An 18,277-nucleotide genomic window follows, 5' to 3' on the forward strand; every position below is an offset into this window, starting at 1 on the left:
AGATAAATAATGATAAGAGTATGGTGTTGTGTGTTGATAACAAATCAGCAATAAACCTTGCCAAAAATCCAGTTTCACATGGCAGGAGTAAACATATTGAAACTAGATTTCATTTCTTAAGAAGTCAAGTTAGCAAAGGAAGATTGAAGCTTGAATTTTGTAGGAGTGAAGTGCAATTAACTAACATTCTAACTAAACCTCTAAAGAAGGACAAATTTGAGAAGCTGAGAATCAAAATAGGGGTAGTACGAGCAAAAGGAAAATGAATTAAGGAGGGGTGTTAATTCATAATTCAGTTTTGTTAGTTTACTTTTAAAGTTTAGCAATGAAGTTGGTTGTAAAGCAACTTTAAATAGAAGTGTAGTTTGCAAATGTAATTCAATCAATTCATATAGCTTCTTGCCTCTTACTTGAATATACATACTCTTTCTTCACTCATTATTCTTCTTCATTCTGTTTTCTTTCTGGTTTATGCAACAAAATAAAAATCTTAAACTTATGTCCCTGACTAGTTAGCATTAAACTTATGTCCCTGACTAGTTAGCATTTCCTTCTTGTGGCCATTTCTTCAGATACAGGAAGTTGTAAATTCTTACTTCATGAATCAAGTCCAAAAAGTCAGTTTTTCACTTACCTATTATATATTATTTATAAGAATAAAATATTTCCTCATACTAAGTCCTTCGACTAATAAAAATATGACACATGTATTGTTCTGTTTAGTTTTAAAATATTTGTATAAAAAAATGATTAAATATGACACGTTAAGACTAACTAGAGAAAATTATTTATTTTCTTATATCACAAGATAATTTAGACTATGTATGAACAAGAAACTACAATGAAGTGGATAAAGAAACACATTGTCTAGTAGCTCCTCATAAAAAAACATGAAATGTTGAACAATTAATACAAAGATAATGGCTCCAATACCTAGTAGAGTCTAAGAATGTACCGATGACAATGTAACCCCACAAAAAGACTATTTCTAGAACAATTAATGCAAAAATATAATTCTTGCAAACTAATATTATTTCTAAACTAGAACTACTTATTTAATTTATATATTTTTGCACATACAAGTCGAATTGACAAGCCTTTTTCTTCTAAATCTCATCATAACATGATTGGGATGATTGGTGGAAGGGACTTAGAATGTAACCAAGAGAGAAACTTAGCTATATATATATATATATATGTCCTAATCTGCTGAAGACAACATGAAAACTAAGCCTCCTTAATTTTATAACACATTTTGGTTTTTAGAAGGGAAAAAAGAAGACTCGAGAACATGAGTATTTCATAACTCTCAAGTTTTTCCTTTCCACCATCCACTGCATCCTCTCAAGAAACCCAATTCATGATGGAAAATTGAAAATGACTCAAATTCCACCCCAATAGTGAGCCATGAACCATTATCACATTTGAAGCCCTCTAGGCATGCATAATTATCGCAGAAAATGAATAGTGAAGTGATTCCTGCAAGCTACACTCTACAAAATCTTACAACTTACTCATATTATAACCCACAGTATTGAGCAGCATATTTGACAATTCTTGAGGTCCTCATAAGTAGTGTCACCTTTCCTCATGTAGAAGGGGTTGAGATGCAGAGGCTGCAAAAAAAAAAAAACACGCCTTATAAGACTTTAAAACACATTCCAAATACAAATCTAAAGCATTGAGTTTGAAGCATGCAGCCATGCTGTGGCCTAGTGTGCAAGGCTCCCACTTAGTGGGACATGGGGAGGTAGATGTATGCAACCTTACCCCCATAAGTAGACAAATTGTTCGCCAGATTTAAAATCGTGATCTCATAGTCACTAAGCAATAGCCTTATCCCATAGTCGAAGAGACTGTTTACAAGATTTAATTTCTTAACTCATAATTTCAATGATAACCACTTTATCCATTGAATTGATGTTGCCATGAGCAAGGTACTAGACCAGTCAAATCACTAATACTAAGAATTACTTGTCCATCCACTTATTTCTGAACATAAAGACAAGTGACGATTGCACTTTGTTAAACATCCCCTTCTTTATTAGGTTCGCACTCGAAGATGCTAAAAAATAATCTGTAAGTAGGCTTATTTTTAAGAATTGTAAGTGTTGGTTTTAACGTTTCGTATTCGAAGGAACTCATAGTATACTTTGAAGATATTACCTCCAGAATTTTGAGCTTCACTGGATAAAGGTTTGCTAGCTTTCTCTGCAATTTCAGCCATTACCAAGCGCGACAAAAGAAGTCCAGCGATGAAAGCACCAAGGGTTAGCATAATGAAAACTCCATCCCATCCCCTTGTTGAAATGAACCCTGTAAGAAGAGGGCCAAGAGCTGCACCCACCGATCCAGTACCGTCTATAATAGCAGTCACAGTCGCAAGAGCACGGGAATCTCCTCTCAAAGATCTGTGTGTGCCCAGGTCAGCAGAGACAGCAGTGGTGATAAGTGCATAGGGACCGTTTACAAATAAACCAGTCACCATCATAAGTGAAATGTTAGCACTCATAGAAACACCTCCATAGGATCGGTATAAGAACATACAAGGAATCGCCGCATACATGAAGCTGGCTGCAGTGATAGCACGGGCACTGAGTTTATCGGATATGTAGCCAGCAAGAATGCCACCAACAATACCCCCTACATCGAACAATGTTGAAAGGTTTCCAGCAGATTTAACTGAGAGATACTCACCACCAATTTCTGCAAGATGAAAAACGATAATTTACGTGACAGATAAAGGTTTTCCAACAAATGCAATTTACATTTCCATGGAGTTGGCTACATCATCAAATACACAATTTGTGCAATTTAAATAAAAAGAGCGACCTACTGCACGAGACTCACGAGATATATTGATATATGTAAGTTAATTGCAATTTGAAAGAACAAACGTTTAGAGACATTATAAAGAATCAACCATACATGACTGGTAGTTCTCATGGTAGTGATGATATATCATGAAAGTTAACTTTACAGTGAATCAATGTGCTTCCTTGGGTGATATATAACGGTCCAAGTCCTAAGATCAAGCAGAGCATAATTTACCGAATCATCCTTTTATCAACTAGAAAGGTGTAAATGGGAAGGGCTTGTTATAAGAACTCTCCATCATTCAGATTATTATCATAACTTCATTAGTTATTCACACAATATAACAAATTAAGAACTGGTCAATTAACCTCCAATGCCATTTCTTCAACATTTTTTCAATCTCAGTTAACTGACCTAATATATATTTCCAATTACAAATCCATTGGATAAGAAAGTATCATCACAAGGCCTTTCATTGTAACCTATGCCTAATGCAAACTCTAAAATATGCCATTTCAAACTAATAAAACTAACAATGTTAACAATTTTGTACATATTTTTAGTGCCTAAAGTATTGAGATGAGGCCTTTTGTAACCATATATAGCCTTATAGTTGGGTCACCTTTGTAATCAAAATAAACTGAAAGCACATGTTAAGACTTAAACACATGAAGAGAGTCCAATCCAAAAGATTAGTCTATTAAGTGGAAGAGACTCATGACTTAAGTATCACATTGAGTTTGCTATACTACCCAACGTGGGACTCATAACATTGTCACCCTTTTAAAGACTGACACCTTTCACTCTATCAACATTGACCCAATGGTAGGCATTTTTCTTTTGGCGGTTTCACTCACCTATCAGTATTCAGTGGTATAACTTAATTCAGCCTAAAGGTGACATAACTCTTAATGAAAAGACCAATTGTTAGGACTTAAGCACATGAAGAGATCTCAACCCAAAAGACTAGTCAATTAGGTCGGAGAGTCTCATGGCTTATCACATTGAGTTTGCTATGTTACTGAATGTGGAACTCCTAACAGCACTTAAACACAGGCACACAGCAAACATCAACTTTATACTTGCTACGAGTTTCCATATATTCTTACACAACAGAACTAGAACCAACAACAACATTTAAACCAAGCCTTTTTCCAATATGTCTATGTAAAATCATTGACATCTAAGTTACAAAACCAAAACCCATTAAGCAGAAAGGATGTGGATGATGATTACCTGTCTGAGTCAAGTAAAATGGCAACCAATACAAGAAAGTATAGGCAACAAGCTTTGCAAAGAAAAGACACAGAGCAAAAGGTATCACTCCAGGTATCATGCATGCATCAACAAGCCCAATACTCCTCCTTCTCACTGACCCCTTTCGAGAACCGACATCTTTCGTCACAACCTGAGCCTCTTCATCAGCACCATCATCCACTGTTGTATTAGGCATAAGATCAGAAGCTGCACCATCAATATTGCCATCAAATCCCACATCTTCAGGGTAAGCAGCTAAGAACAAATAAACAATGACCCCACCAAACACAATCAACACACCAGGCACAATAAAAGACCAACCCCAACCATGTTCCAAAACACTAGCAGCAAGAAGAGAACCACTAATGTTACCAACAGAAGTATGTGCATTCCAAATACCCATTATCAAACCCCTCTTCCTTTTCCCAAACCAGTTTCCAATCACTGCTACCACAGAAGGCCACCCAGTAGCTTGAAACATACCTGCTACCATTTGCATCAAAAGATAGAACCAAAACTCATGCACATTCCAAAAGTAACCCATACCAAACAACCCAACAAAAAAACCACTACCCATCATTCCTATAGTCAAAAACAAACGTAAATCCAAAGTATCACCTAAATGTCCAGCAATGTACATTCCAATAGCATAACATGCTAAGAAAGCTACATCAATTTCTCCTAGCTTTGATGTCCCTTCAGGTCCATCAAAGGGTCTCCAACCTTTGGTTATAAGCTTTGAATTTGAGATTTTTTTGGTGTTGGGGTAAGGACATAACACACTCTTCACTATACCAGTTGGTTTTCTAGTTGCATGGTAACACGTGTATGCTATGAAGGTTATTAATAAAACAATGTAACGATTCTGGTTTATGCAACAAAATAAAAATCTTAAACTTATGTCCCTGACTAGTTAGCATTAAACTTATGTCCCTGACTAGTTAGCATTTCCTTCTTGTGGCCATTTCTTCAGATACAGGAAGTTGTAAATTCTTACTTCATGAATCAAGTCCAAAAAGTCAGTTTTTCACTTACCTATTATATATTATTTATAAGAATAAAATATTTCCTCATACTAAGTCCTTCGACTAATAAAAATATGACACATGTATTGTTCTGTTTAGTTTTAAAATATTTGTATAAAAAAATGATTAAATATGACACGTTAAGACTAACTAGAGAAAATTATTTATTTTCTTATATCACAAGATAATTTAGACTATGTATGAACAAGAAACTACAATGAAGTGGATAAAGAAACACATTGTCTAGTAGCTCCTCATAAAAAAACATGAAATGTTGAACAATTAATACAAAGATAATGGCTCCAATACCTAGTAGAGTCTAAGAATGTACCGATGACAATGTAACCCCACAAAAAGACTATTTCTAGAACAATTAATGCAAAAATATAATTCTTGCAAACTAATATTATTTCTAAACTAGAACTACTTATTTAATTTATATATTTTTGCACATACAAGTCGAATTGACAAGCCTTTTTCTTCTAAATCTCATCATAACATGATTGGGATGATTGGTGGAAGGGACTTAGAATGTAACCAAGAGAGAAACTTAGCTATATATATATATATATATGTCCTAATCTGCTGAAGACAACATGAAAACTAAGCCTCCTTAATTTTATAACACATTTTGGTTTTTAGAAGGGAAAAAAGAAGACTCGAGAACATGAGTATTTCATAACTCTCAAGTTTTTCCTTTCCACCATCCACTGCATCCTCTCAAGAAACCCAATTCATGATGGAAAATTGAAAATGACTCAAATTCCACCCCAATAGTGAGCCATGAACCATTATCACATTTGAAGCCCTCTAGGCATGCATAATTATCGCAGAAAATGAATAGTGAAGTGATTCCTGCAAGCTACACTCTACAAAATCTTACAACTTACTCATATTATAACCCACAGTATTGAGCAGCATATTTGACAATTCTTGAGGTCCTCATAAGTAGTGTCACCTTTCCTCATGTAGAAGGGGTTGAGATGCAGAGGCTGCAAAAAAAAAAAAACACGCCTTATAAGACTTTAAAACACATTCCAAATACAAATCTAAAGCATTGAGTTTGAAGCATGCAGCCATGCTGTGGCCTAGTGTGCAAGGCTCCCACTTAGTGGGACATGGGGAGGTAGATGTATGCAACCTTACCCCCATAAGTAGACAAATTGTTCGCCAGATTTAAAATCGTGATCTCATAGTCACTAAGCAATAGCCTTATCCCATAGTCGAAGAGACTGTTTACAAGATTTAATTTCTTAACTCATAATTTCAATGATAACCACTTTATCCATTGAATTGATGTTGCCATGAGCAAGGTACTAGACCAGTCAAATCACTAATACTAAGAATTACTTGTCCATCCACTTATTTCTGAACATAAAGACAAGTGACGATTGCACTTTGTTAAACATCCCCTTCTTTATTAGGTTCGCACTCGAAGATGCTAAAAAATAATCTGTAAGTAGGCTTATTTTTAAGAATTGTAAGTGTTGGTTTTAACGTTTCGTATTCGAAGGAACTCATAGTATACTTTGAAGATATTACCTCCAGAATTTTGAGCTTCACTGGATAAAGGTTTGCTAGCTTTCTCTGCAATTTCAGCCATTACCAAGCGCGACAAAAGAAGTCCAGCGATGAAAGCACCAAGGGTTAGCATAATGAAAACTCCATCCCATCCCCTTGTTGAAATGAACCCTGTAAGAAGAGGGCCAAGAGCTGCACCCACCGATCCAGTACCGTCTATAATAGCAGTCACAGTCGCAAGAGCACGGGAATCTCCTCTCAAAGATCTGTGTGTGCCCAGGTCAGCAGAGACAGCAGTGGTGATAAGTGCATAGGGACCGTTTACAAATAAACCAGTCACCATCATAAGTGAAATGTTAGCACTCATAGAAACACCTCCATAGGATCGGTATAAGAACATACAAGGAATCGCCGCATACATGAAGCTGGCTGCAGTGATAGCACGGGCACTGAGTTTATCGGATATGTAGCCAGCAAGAATGCCACCAACAATACCCCCTACATCGAACAATGTTGAAAGGTTTCCAGCAGATTTAACTGAGAGATACTCACCACCAATTTCTGCAAGATGAAAAACGATAATTTACGTGACAGATAAAGGTTTTCCAACAAATGCAATTTACATTTCCATGGAGTTGGCTACATCATCAAATACACAATTTGTGCAATTTAAATAAAAAGAGCGACCTACTGCACGAGACTCACGAGATATATTGATATATGTAAGTTAATTGCAATTTGAAAGAACAAACGTTTAGAGACATTATAAAGAATCAACCATACATGACTGGTAGTTCTCATGGTAGTGATGATATATCATGAAAGTTAACTTTACAGTGAATCAATGTGCTTCCTTGGGTGATATATAACGGTCCAAGTCCTAAGATCAAGCAGAGCATAATTTACCGAATCATCCTTTTATCAACTAGAAAGGTGTAAATGGGAAGGGCTTGTTATAAGAACTCTCCATCATTCAGATTATTATCATAACTTCATTAGTTATTCACACAATATAACAAATTAAGAACTGGTCAATTAACCTCCAATGCCATTTCTTCAACATTTTTTCAATCTCAGTTAACTGACCTAATATATATTTCCAATTACAAATCCATTGGATAAGAAAGTATCATCACAAGGCCTTTCATTGTAACCTATGCCTAATGCAAACTCTAAAATATGCCATTTCAAACTAATAAAACTAACAATGTTAACAATTTTGTACATATTTTTAGTGCCTAAAGTATTGAGATGAGGCCTTTTGTAACCATATATAGCCTTATAGTTGGGTCACCTTTGTAATCAAAATAAACTGAAAGCACATGTTAAGACTTAAACACATGAAGAGAGTCCAATCCAAAAGATTAGTCTATTAAGTGGAAGAGACTCATGACTTAAGTATCACATTGAGTTTGCTATACTACCCAACGTGGGACTCATAACATTGTCACCCTTTTAAAGACTGACACCTTTCACTCTATCAACATTGACCCAATGGTAGGCATTTTTCTTTTGGCGGTTTCACTCACCTATCAGTATTCAGTGGTATAACTTAATTCAGCCTAAAGGTGACATAACTCTTAATGAAAAGACCAATTGTTAGGACTTAAGCACATGAAGAGATCTCAACCCAAAAGACTAGTCAATTAGGTCGGAGAGTCTCATGGCTTATCACATTGAGTTTGCTATGTTACTGAATGTGGAACTCCTAACAGCACTTAAACACAGGCACACAGCAAACATCAACTTTATACTTGCTACGAGTTTCCATATATTCTTACACAACAGAACTAGAACCAACAACAACATTTAAACCAAGCCTTTTTCCAATATGTCTATGTAAAATCATTGACATCTAAGTTACAAAACCAAAACCCATTAAGCAGAAAGGATGTGGATGATGATTACCTGTCTGAGTCAAGTAAAATGGCAACCAATACAAGAAAGTATAGGCAACAAGCTTTGCAAAGAAAAGACACAGAGCAAAAGGTATCACTCCAGGTATCATGCATGCATCAACAAGCCCAATACTCCTCCTTCTCACTGACCCCTTTCGAGAACCGACATCTTTCGTCACAACCTGAGCCTCTTCATCAGCACCATCATCCACTGTTGTATTAGGCATAAGATCAGAAGCTGCACCATCAATATTGCCATCAAATCCCACATCTTCAGGGTAAGCAGCTAAGAACAAATAAACAATGACCCCACCAAACACAATCAACACACCAGGCACAATAAAAGACCAACCCCAACCATGTTCCAAAACACTAGCAGCAAGAAGAGAACCACTAATGTTACCAACAGAAGTATGTGCATTCCAAATACCCATTATCAAACCCCTCTTCCTTTTCCCAAACCAGTTTCCAATCACTGCTACCACAGAAGGCCACCCAGTAGCTTGAAACATACCTGCTACCATTTGCATCAAAAGATAGAACCAAAACTCATGCACATTCCAAAAGTAACCCATACCAAACAACCCAACAAAAAAACCACTACCCATCATTCCTATAGTCAAAAACAAACGTAAATCCAAAGTATCACCTAAATGTCCAGCAATGTACATTCCAATAGCATAACATGCTAAGAAAGCTACATCAATTTCTCCTAGCTTTGATGTCCCTTCAGGTCCATCAAAGGGTCTCCAACCTTTGGTTATAAGCTTTGAATTTGAGATTTTTTTGGTGTTGGGGTAAGGACATAACACACTCTTCACTATACCAGTTGGTTTTCTAGTTGCATGGTAACACGTGTATGCTATGAAGGTTATTAATAAAACAATGTAACGATAGGTTTGAAGGTTCCAATCTTTGCCTCTAAGGGTTCTTATTAGAAGAATCCCAGGTGGGGTTGTTCTATTCATCTTATTTGAACAACATTGGCTAGACATCATTAATCATAGGTTTGATTCACACACAAAAATGTTATGCATGTAACAAATTTAAGACAATTATTAAGGTTATATTAATATATGTAACAATGATGCAATAGGGTACTTGAAAAGGTAGCTTAATTATAAGGAGATGTAGAATGTGAATGATGTTAAGAGTGAAAAAGAAAAGTGTGATTGAGGGTAGAGAAGAGAATGAAGGTGAGAGTGGTGAGAGATAAGAGAGGGAGAGAGAGAATGGCGGGAGAGAGAAGGAGAGAAAAACGTGGCAATGCAAAGGTGAAGTGGGTGATTGACACGTGGATTTTGTGACGGATGGTGTAGAATGACTCGACCTAACACCACCGTTTAGTTTAGAAGTTGCACGTGTCTTTTTCAACAAAATATACACTATTTGGTTACAAAACAAAAATTTAGGATGTTGGTTATTGAAGAATATAAGACATACAAATAGTGAAGATAACCAGTTTTAAACTCTTAAATGTGATTATGGATCATTTTCTTTTTTATCAAAAACTCTAATATCACCAATATGTTATTGATCGATTAGGGTAAGGTTTTATTAAATTTTTGGATAACTAAAATCAATAATTCGATTTCTAAAAACAACCATTTTTAAGATATGTCGTACAAAAATATATATAAATACCGGTTAACATTAGTCAAGCATGTCATCAAATATAATTATAGAAGTTATAGTTCTAAATGAATCATACATGGAGCTCTTAAACACTTTGATCAAAGTTGTCGGAGTTGTTGGAAATACAGGAGTAAGGTTTACAACATGTGTAGTTTCTACTAAATATTCCAGTGTTGACTATAGTAGTTATTGAATTTACTTAACTAACCTAAGATATGTTGGTCCAGAAGAGTATGAGACGATTCTAACATGGTCGTAGATGGATACCATTCCTCCTAACAAATAGACTCTGAATCATTGATAGCCATCTGGAATTGTCACGAAACAAATGGTGACAATAATACTCATTAGATATGAAATAGGAACTTATGACCTTGGTATTCATAAATAATTTTTGTCACAAATAATTAACCATCTTCAATCATATAACAAAAAAATATAAATAAAAAAGTTGAAAATAACATTCTAATCGTTTCATGATTTTATACTAGTGGTACAAGAAAAAATGTATCTAATAATTTTGAAGTATTCTTGCGTCAGAGATATTTCTATGTAAATTTTCTTCATGGCTTTGTAAAAATATTTTTATCTTAAAAACACATTTCTTTTAGATGTCCTAAAACCTATATGTGAAAGTAATGCAAAGATGGCACACCCCCTGAAGAAGAAGGAATGGGAATCCAATTTTGTAGGGAATGAATGAAAATACAAGAAACCAAATGACTATCTTCAAAGCTTATATTCCAAAACCTCATACTCGTATCAAATTTCATACACATCTAATACATATTATGTCCATCAATATTGTACACCCATACAATTCGCCAAACATCACTCAAACACAAACTAAATGGATATCCCGCAACAAACACAAAATACCTAACATATTCAGCACTTAAATTTTGCTCGAGCCAAAGGAAATTCATACTTCGACCTCATTCTAACATCTTATGACGAACATTTTGCCAAACTCCAAGACTAAGGAATGTTGAGTTGTGTGGAATTGAATATTTTTAGGTCATCATATCCTAAATGGTATGATCCTACTGCTAGATATGGATATCATTATAGTATCACACAACATTTTAGAGAGAAGCATAAAGATATCAAATACAAGGTACAAGGAAGGCTAAAGGAAACCTTCTACCCAATCATGAAAGATAATAGAAATGACAATGTTGCTTTCCAACTCATAATGTTCTTCCTAAGGCTTTGGGTCATCAAATAATGAGACACTCGTGTTTTCATGTCATGAATAAAAGATTTATCTTTCACTATACATGTTTTTAATGAGTACAAAATAATATATTGAAAATGCAAATTATCATCCCATACTTTATTATGCAAATCATATCATTCCAAAAGAAAAAAAACAAACCAAATTAAATTAATTAATGCATCAATCTGAGATAATTCACCTAAGCATTTAAATGATATAGAGGATGATGAAAATTTAAGACTCAAAGTGAAATGAATCACCAAACGTATTTTTTCAAATAACACAAAGTTTGGTCGTAATTATAAAATACTAAGAAATATTTCTAGTCTACTCATTTAATCATATTCATTATGAAAGGGGGTTATTTCTGAATTGCCCACAAAATATGAATGACGTGAGAAATATAATTTTTCAACTGTTTTTATTGACATTCAATTATTAGGATAAAGAACCCAAAGTCAAATAAAGATCTTAATCGGTCAGGGTGTGAAAGAAAATGGAAAATGAATATATACAAGAAGTTCGATGAAAATCCTAGATGAATATCTAATGTAAAAGTTAGGACAAAGGAAATGCATTATTAATGACTGTCAAAAGAACCATTAACGTCCTAACCAGAAATAATATCACCTAGATCTGAAGTCTACGCACATTTCATCATGTTGAATGTTGTGTCAAAAGATGGTTTAAAACAAGACAATGATCAAGGAGAAATGAAAATAATGGGCATGTGAAACACATTTCACATATTTGAACTTTATATATGATATGAACCAGCTAGAGACAACCCTTGATTCAAGGGCCAGACAAGACCTAGGGGGCCTAGGACTAGAGAAATGACCAAAACTTCACAAGAAAGGCTTGCAAAGAATACCATTCACACTAGAGAGCCACTTGGAGGACCATGACTTAGGGGGTGGGGGGCATTAGTGACTTTTATTTTTATTACCAATTATGAAAATAATGTCTCATGGGTAGTTTAGCTTTATTCTTTTAAGTATTTTATCATTTGGTTGCAAATAAAATCATGTAATTTGGGGTTGGGAATTATTCATGTAATTCTTGTAAAACAACACATTAGTAGCCAAGTGAATGACTTAGGCGTGTGAAGGGTAGTTAGGTGCATGGAATGGTTCAAGGCTAGGCGTGTTGTAACATTGTGAAAATTTCATATATTTTATTAATTATTTATTTTTGAACAAAAAATAATTTTAGAAATTAATAGGTAATGAATTAGGCTAACCTTTAGTTGAATGTTAGTCTTTTTTTGTGATTTCCTATCTTGTGGTAAATTATCGTAATTTTATGTGACGGAAAATTTTTAACTGCTGTCGGACCCAAATTCGGCCCAAAAAAGTGTTTTTGAGTTCCGTAACTCAGAATCGAATTCTGATTGCGCCTTTGGCTTCAAAATATTATTTCAAGTTAGGATAGACATCAAGTTTATCCAAAACGTATTTCTAAATATTTTTTCACTCCGAATTCGACATTTCAAAATTCTGACCGTAATCTGAAGATTTTAATATCCAACCAAGTATTAGCCGACAATACTTGGGTATGGTCTCATCACGAATGTTTCACCGAAAAAGTCACCTCATTTTCCCGAGTGAAACTTGCATGACAAGCAGGCGAAAATACTCATCTTTACACTAAATTTCGTAAACCCTTCACTTACCTATTGCACCATTAATCTTGGAAACCCTTGGTTTGCCTCCATAAATTTGATTCAATCCCACTAACTCTAATTTATTCCACTTAAAAGAGCCATAAAACCTCTTGAAACCCTTGGCTTGCACCCCTAATCTAAATTACTCTACTTGCTCATTCAAGGTAGAGAAACCCTTGACTCTATATTGTATTTCATTATTCTTCCTTTGGATTTTCTCAAGAACTTCAAGGTAAACCTCATCCCTTTTGTTCTTAATCTTTTAGAAAATCTAGCCGTTCATTGTTTTCGATATTCGAGTATGATGTTTATGCATATGTTATGAACATTTTCAACCGTCAAAATTTTCTAAAAAACCTTCTTATCTCTTGTTATACGCAAGAACGAGAAAAAAAATGAGTTTTCGTGAATATAAACATTGTTGTTTTGGAAACCATGAAATCTTGTTGTTCATGAGGTTGTTTTAGTGTTTGGAATAGATGCATGTTATTTATGTTGATGAAAGATGATGATTTTAAAATCAAAGAAATATTTTAAATTGAAATGTCGTTTTGATCATGAGATCAATCCTTGTGAAAAGGTGTTGAAATGATCATGAACACGATAAGGATCAGGAACGAGACTTTCGAGGATAAAGGATGGTTCGGGATTATGAATCTTGAACCAGATGGATGAAAGTCTCAGATGTTCTTAGAATGGATTAAAATGATGTTTTTATCTTAGAGTCAGTAGGAAAGCGATTTAACTCGCGAATCATTAATTTGTGTTTTATGTCAGTTTCGAGACGTTCAAAGTCGGACAACTGATACATTCACGAAAAGGGAATTAACCACGCTACAACCCAAGTGAGAGAGAATACATCGTGACATAGTGGTGTCCGAATATGACACCCATATCTCCCAACTATCTCAAAAGTTGGGAGTTATTTCTGTTTTGTTAGAAACTCGTACTTAACCAAATGATTTCGTGTTTGGATTAAGAACGATGTTTCTTTAGGCTGAATTCCCCTAAGATAGTATAAAATATCAAGTCTTGTGGTTGTTATCTGTGAAGGAACACCACTCGAGAAACTAAAACGCTAGGGATCGAAAACAATGGAGATTTTTGATCCGGTAGCCCGAAAGGGCGAGGAAATAGTCCTGGTAACCAGACTACCCTCGCCCTGACAAGCTAGCCTCGCATGGACAAGGAAGAAATAGTGAGTTAGGCCCCCAGTTGGCACTTGGGCGAGTCACCCCTCGCCTGGGTGAGCCAGCCTCGCTTGGGCGATGTCCAGGCAGTGAGCTTGGCTTGTCCTGGGCAGTTTTTGGCGCTCGAGCGACCGTACCTCGCCCGGACGAGGACCAGACATGTATTTTGGCCAGTTTTTGGTGGATTTTTAGCTTGAGCAACATTCCCCTCGCTCGAGCGAGAACCATGCAAGAAATTGAGTCTGTGTTGATGAATTGGTTGCTTGAGCGACAGTCTGTCGCTTGGGCGAAAGACAAACATAAATTGTGACTGTTTTTGATTGATTTATTGCTTAGGCAATAGCCCTAGCTTGGGTGTGAAGTGTATTTACACTTGGGAAAGACCGTAGTTCAGAGGATTGAGTCTGGTGCCCAAATCAACAACTTATATTGTTACTTTTGTTCTTGCGCCTTACGTGGACAAGAATTCCGACGAGGTTGTCGTGAGCAAGGCTATGCCTAAAAAGGATTACATGATACCATGAAGCGAGGTCGTCTGACCGTAAGAGGCTTGGCCATGTGGTCGTCTAGGGTAATTCAATTGATGGTTCGTAGTGGTAGGGATGTTATTCCTGTATTACGTGATAACGTAAGATCGAGTCCCACAAGAAGCATTCCTTTGAGAGATGTCTTAGGATGGGCCGATCATTTTAAAAGACTAATTAAAATATTCAATCGGCTAACTTCGGTTAGTGTGCATATTCATTATAAATAACGAAGTAGTGGAGAGGAAATTTACGGGAGACGAACGAGCCTCGCGATGTTGGGAGGGACGGCGATAGCGGTGATTCGTCAGCAAAGTCTTGAGGGAGAGTCTAGGTGAGACGAGTCCCCTGTATTCCTGGATGAGGTATTCTGTTGGATCAGACAGTTCTCACAGCGCAAATTAGACGATCTCTGACAACCCCTCTTTGCAATCAAGATCAATGAGAGGGATGCCCAGAAAGTGTTTGATACGACACCATCCTGAAATGGACCGTTCTTCGAAACCAATCGATCATATATATATCCTTGCGAGGAAAAAAATTTGGTGCAATCAAATCGGCTTGTTATGGGACCTGTACTCTTGGTTATTTCCGAATAGTATATTGGGATGATATTGGAGTAAGGATAGATGAAATAAGCATAACATTCATAATTGAGATCGTGGATATTAATCCCCAATGATCTCAGTTATAACCGCATTCATCATTGTGCATTATATTTGTGATCTATATTGTGTATATTATGTGTGTCTGTCTGGATGTGATATTTCGTGTAATTCCACGCCGTCAATGAATTATATTCATTAGATGTCTTACTCTCTCTTCTTTTCTTTTCTTTCTGCTTGTTCTCGGTTCCCGTTCTCGTTCATATGGACTGTACGACGAGGATTCGGAGCTACCGATTCTCGATGTCCCAGGAGGGGACATGGAGTAGTGATGGACATAGAGCTAGAGATGGTTTGTGACGCCTCTACGATGTGCTTCCCTTCTCAACATGCAAACTTGGAGGCTTCATTTACCTTGCCTGCTCGAAGATTTGCTCCTACTGCGCCATCCATTCAGTTTGTGATCCCTCACGGACCCACTGATGTTGGACCATCTGCTCGGAGACGGAGTAGGGACGATGTGCCCAGTTCCCTAATGGGGAAAAGAGCTGCTATACCGACGCCGCCCGATCTTCAGGCAGAGGCGGGAGTGGGAAGAAAGTCATAGGGTTCGTCCAACAACCGGAAGAGGAGCAAGAAGCCGAAGAGGAAGATTGTGTGGAGTTGGTATGTATAGAGGACTCCATTGAGGTGGTGGACCTCTCTTCCGATTCTAAGACGGAGGAGGATCCCAGCGAGTGTTCTAGTACACCCGCTAACCCCAGAGCTAGTTGCTAGTGGTCATTTCTATTTCTAGTTGTCCTTGAGGCGAGTATCTGTGTATGGTACTTATAATGTTCTGAATAAACCAGACTATTCTATATATTTTAGTTTGGATTAAGATGTATTCCGCTTTGCCTTTGTATATGTTTTCAGTTATTTCAATAAAGCATCATTCCACAAATTATTGTTGTCTTTTCCGCATTTTAGGTTACTAAATGTGATGTCCCGAAAAAAAATTAATTGTAAATGAAGAGTTTACATTATAAAAAAAACAAATTTTTTTTTACTTATTTTTGGTTCGAGGCGTTAGACGTGTCACACAAGGGGATAAGCGGATCAAAGACTTGTTTAAATTCAAATTCAAAACTCACATAGGGTTACCTTGTAGAGCCGTGAAAGATTACTTGTCAAATGTTTAAATTAGACTTGACATGTTACCATGTTGGGCGTGTGAATCAACTTTGAAGTAAGGGAGATTTTCAATTCAAATCTATTTGAATTCAAGCTTAGCTATATGGATTTCTTTTGATAGAGTCGTGGCTACAATTATGCAAGGAATATGGATGCTCCTAAGTTCTAGGCATGGAGATCACTAAGGCTAGTCAAGTTGGACTTGGCTTCTTAGGCGTGTGAAGCATATAAGATTAAGAGATTTGGTTTCAAATCCATGATAGGCAAGCAAGAGAGATTTAAGGCAACCAAACACATAAGCCATAAGCCATACCCAAAAACACATTCCCCTAAACACAATCGACCAAACACATAAGCCTTACCCAAAAACATGAATTTGACACATAAGTCACATTCCACGGATAAGATTATCATAAGTCATATCAATATCTTTTTTTAAAAAATATTATTCAGACCAAGATACAAACTTAAAAGATATTGTTGAGATTTGATTTGCCCAAAGCGAAACACTAATTTCATTAATTATCATAAAATTATGATAAAATGTCTCATTTTAATGGATAGGATTAAAATTCATCTCTCATCATCGCCATACTATCACTCAAAGTTCAAATGTTTTCCAATTTTGCAGGATCATTTCTTTTTATTTTCACCTTTTTGAAAAGTTATACATGTAATAAAAATATGCCAAATCAAATCCCAAAATGAAAAATAGAACAAAGGAGTAGTGAAAGTCAATCCACAAAGGGGAAATTTTGATGTGATTTCATTTGAGGCCCTTGGGTTAAGCCTACAAGAACAATTCCAGTAGAAGCATGTTGTCCAAAATACCACAGTAGGGCAATTTATTGGGTTGGTCCATTTTTTCAAGCAGAAAGTATCAAAAAGCCAAAAAATAAGACAACACTGAAGTTGCTAATCATAGATCTATGATCAATCAAAAAGCTGTCAAATAAGTTGGAACAAGAAGTATATTATCACCTGAACAAACAATTTTTCAATAGAAGTTTTAAGGGTGACCCATACACATGGTACAAATCTCCTATTTTGAGTAGGATTGAAAAATAATTAGATATTACACTAAATTAATTTGAATTTTTCCTTTTGTATTTTTATTAATTTTCACTACTGTAATTAAATTTCATTTGTTGCAAAATTTGAATTATTCTTTTATTTAACTTGCTTGTTCTATGAAATATGTGTTTTTTTAGTTTCCGAGCAATAACATATATAATCTCTTTTTCATTATAATCAAATTGATACCATTACATTTAAAGCCATAAAGTTGATTAAAGTAATTTTTCTAATTTTAAAATTCTGTGTTTCCTTTTTCTGTCATAAAATTATCACTGATTCATTTACCCAAATTTGCAATCTAAATAAATAATAGAAGATATTGAAATATAAGTATTTAAACGTTGATATTTTGGAGGAAAAAAATAGAAATAAATGATTTAAAAAAAAAGCAGTAACAAAAGCAAATCAACACCAAACACAATTGAATAACATTTTGCAATGTTATATTCAATTATTGATATTCTTAGAAAGTCTCACCTCAAATACTTTAACATATTTGACCTTTGCATCATTTGCATCATTATATTTGATCATGAACAAGAACACATCAATAATTTTGAGTTAGAATCTAACAATATCCATGAGCATTCCGATAATTAATTCAAGAATGTCAACTTTCATTAAAATAAAACCAAAATTGAATGGACAATCAATCAAATAATCATACCCC

The 18,277-nt window shown here is 35.5% G+C and overlaps 2 protein-coding genes across 2 annotated transcripts; both read right to left on the bottom strand.

Annotated features, from left to right (window-relative positions):
• On the bottom strand, window positions 888–4,909 carry LOC109331741 (putative glycerol-3-phosphate transporter 4). Its single transcript, XM_019566427.1, has 3 exons — window positions 4,054–4,909; window positions 2,167–2,706; window positions 888–1,616 (listed from the first exon to the last, which is right to left on the bottom strand). The coding sequence occupies exons 1-3, from the start codon at window positions 4,712–4,714 to the stop codon at window positions 1,579–1,581; spliced, it is 1,239 nt and encodes a 412-aa protein (XP_019421972.1). The 5' UTR covers window positions 4,715–4,909; the 3' UTR covers window positions 888–1,578.
• LOC109331740 (putative glycerol-3-phosphate transporter 4) lies at window positions 5,371–9,542 on the bottom strand. The gene is made up of 3 exons (XM_019566426.1): window positions 8,529–9,542; window positions 6,642–7,181; window positions 5,371–6,091 (listed from the first exon to the last, which is right to left on the bottom strand). Exons 1-3 carry the CDS (start codon window positions 9,514–9,516, stop codon window positions 6,054–6,056), a joined length of 1,566 nt encoding a protein of 521 aa, XP_019421971.1. The 5' UTR covers window positions 9,517–9,542; the 3' UTR covers window positions 5,371–6,053.

Source organism: Lupinus angustifolius, chromosome LG17 (assembly GCF_001865875.1).
Source record: "Lupinus angustifolius cultivar Tanjil chromosome LG17, LupAngTanjil_v1.0, whole genome shotgun sequence".
NCBI lineage: Eukaryota > Viridiplantae > Streptophyta > Magnoliopsida > Fabales > Fabaceae > Lupinus > Lupinus angustifolius.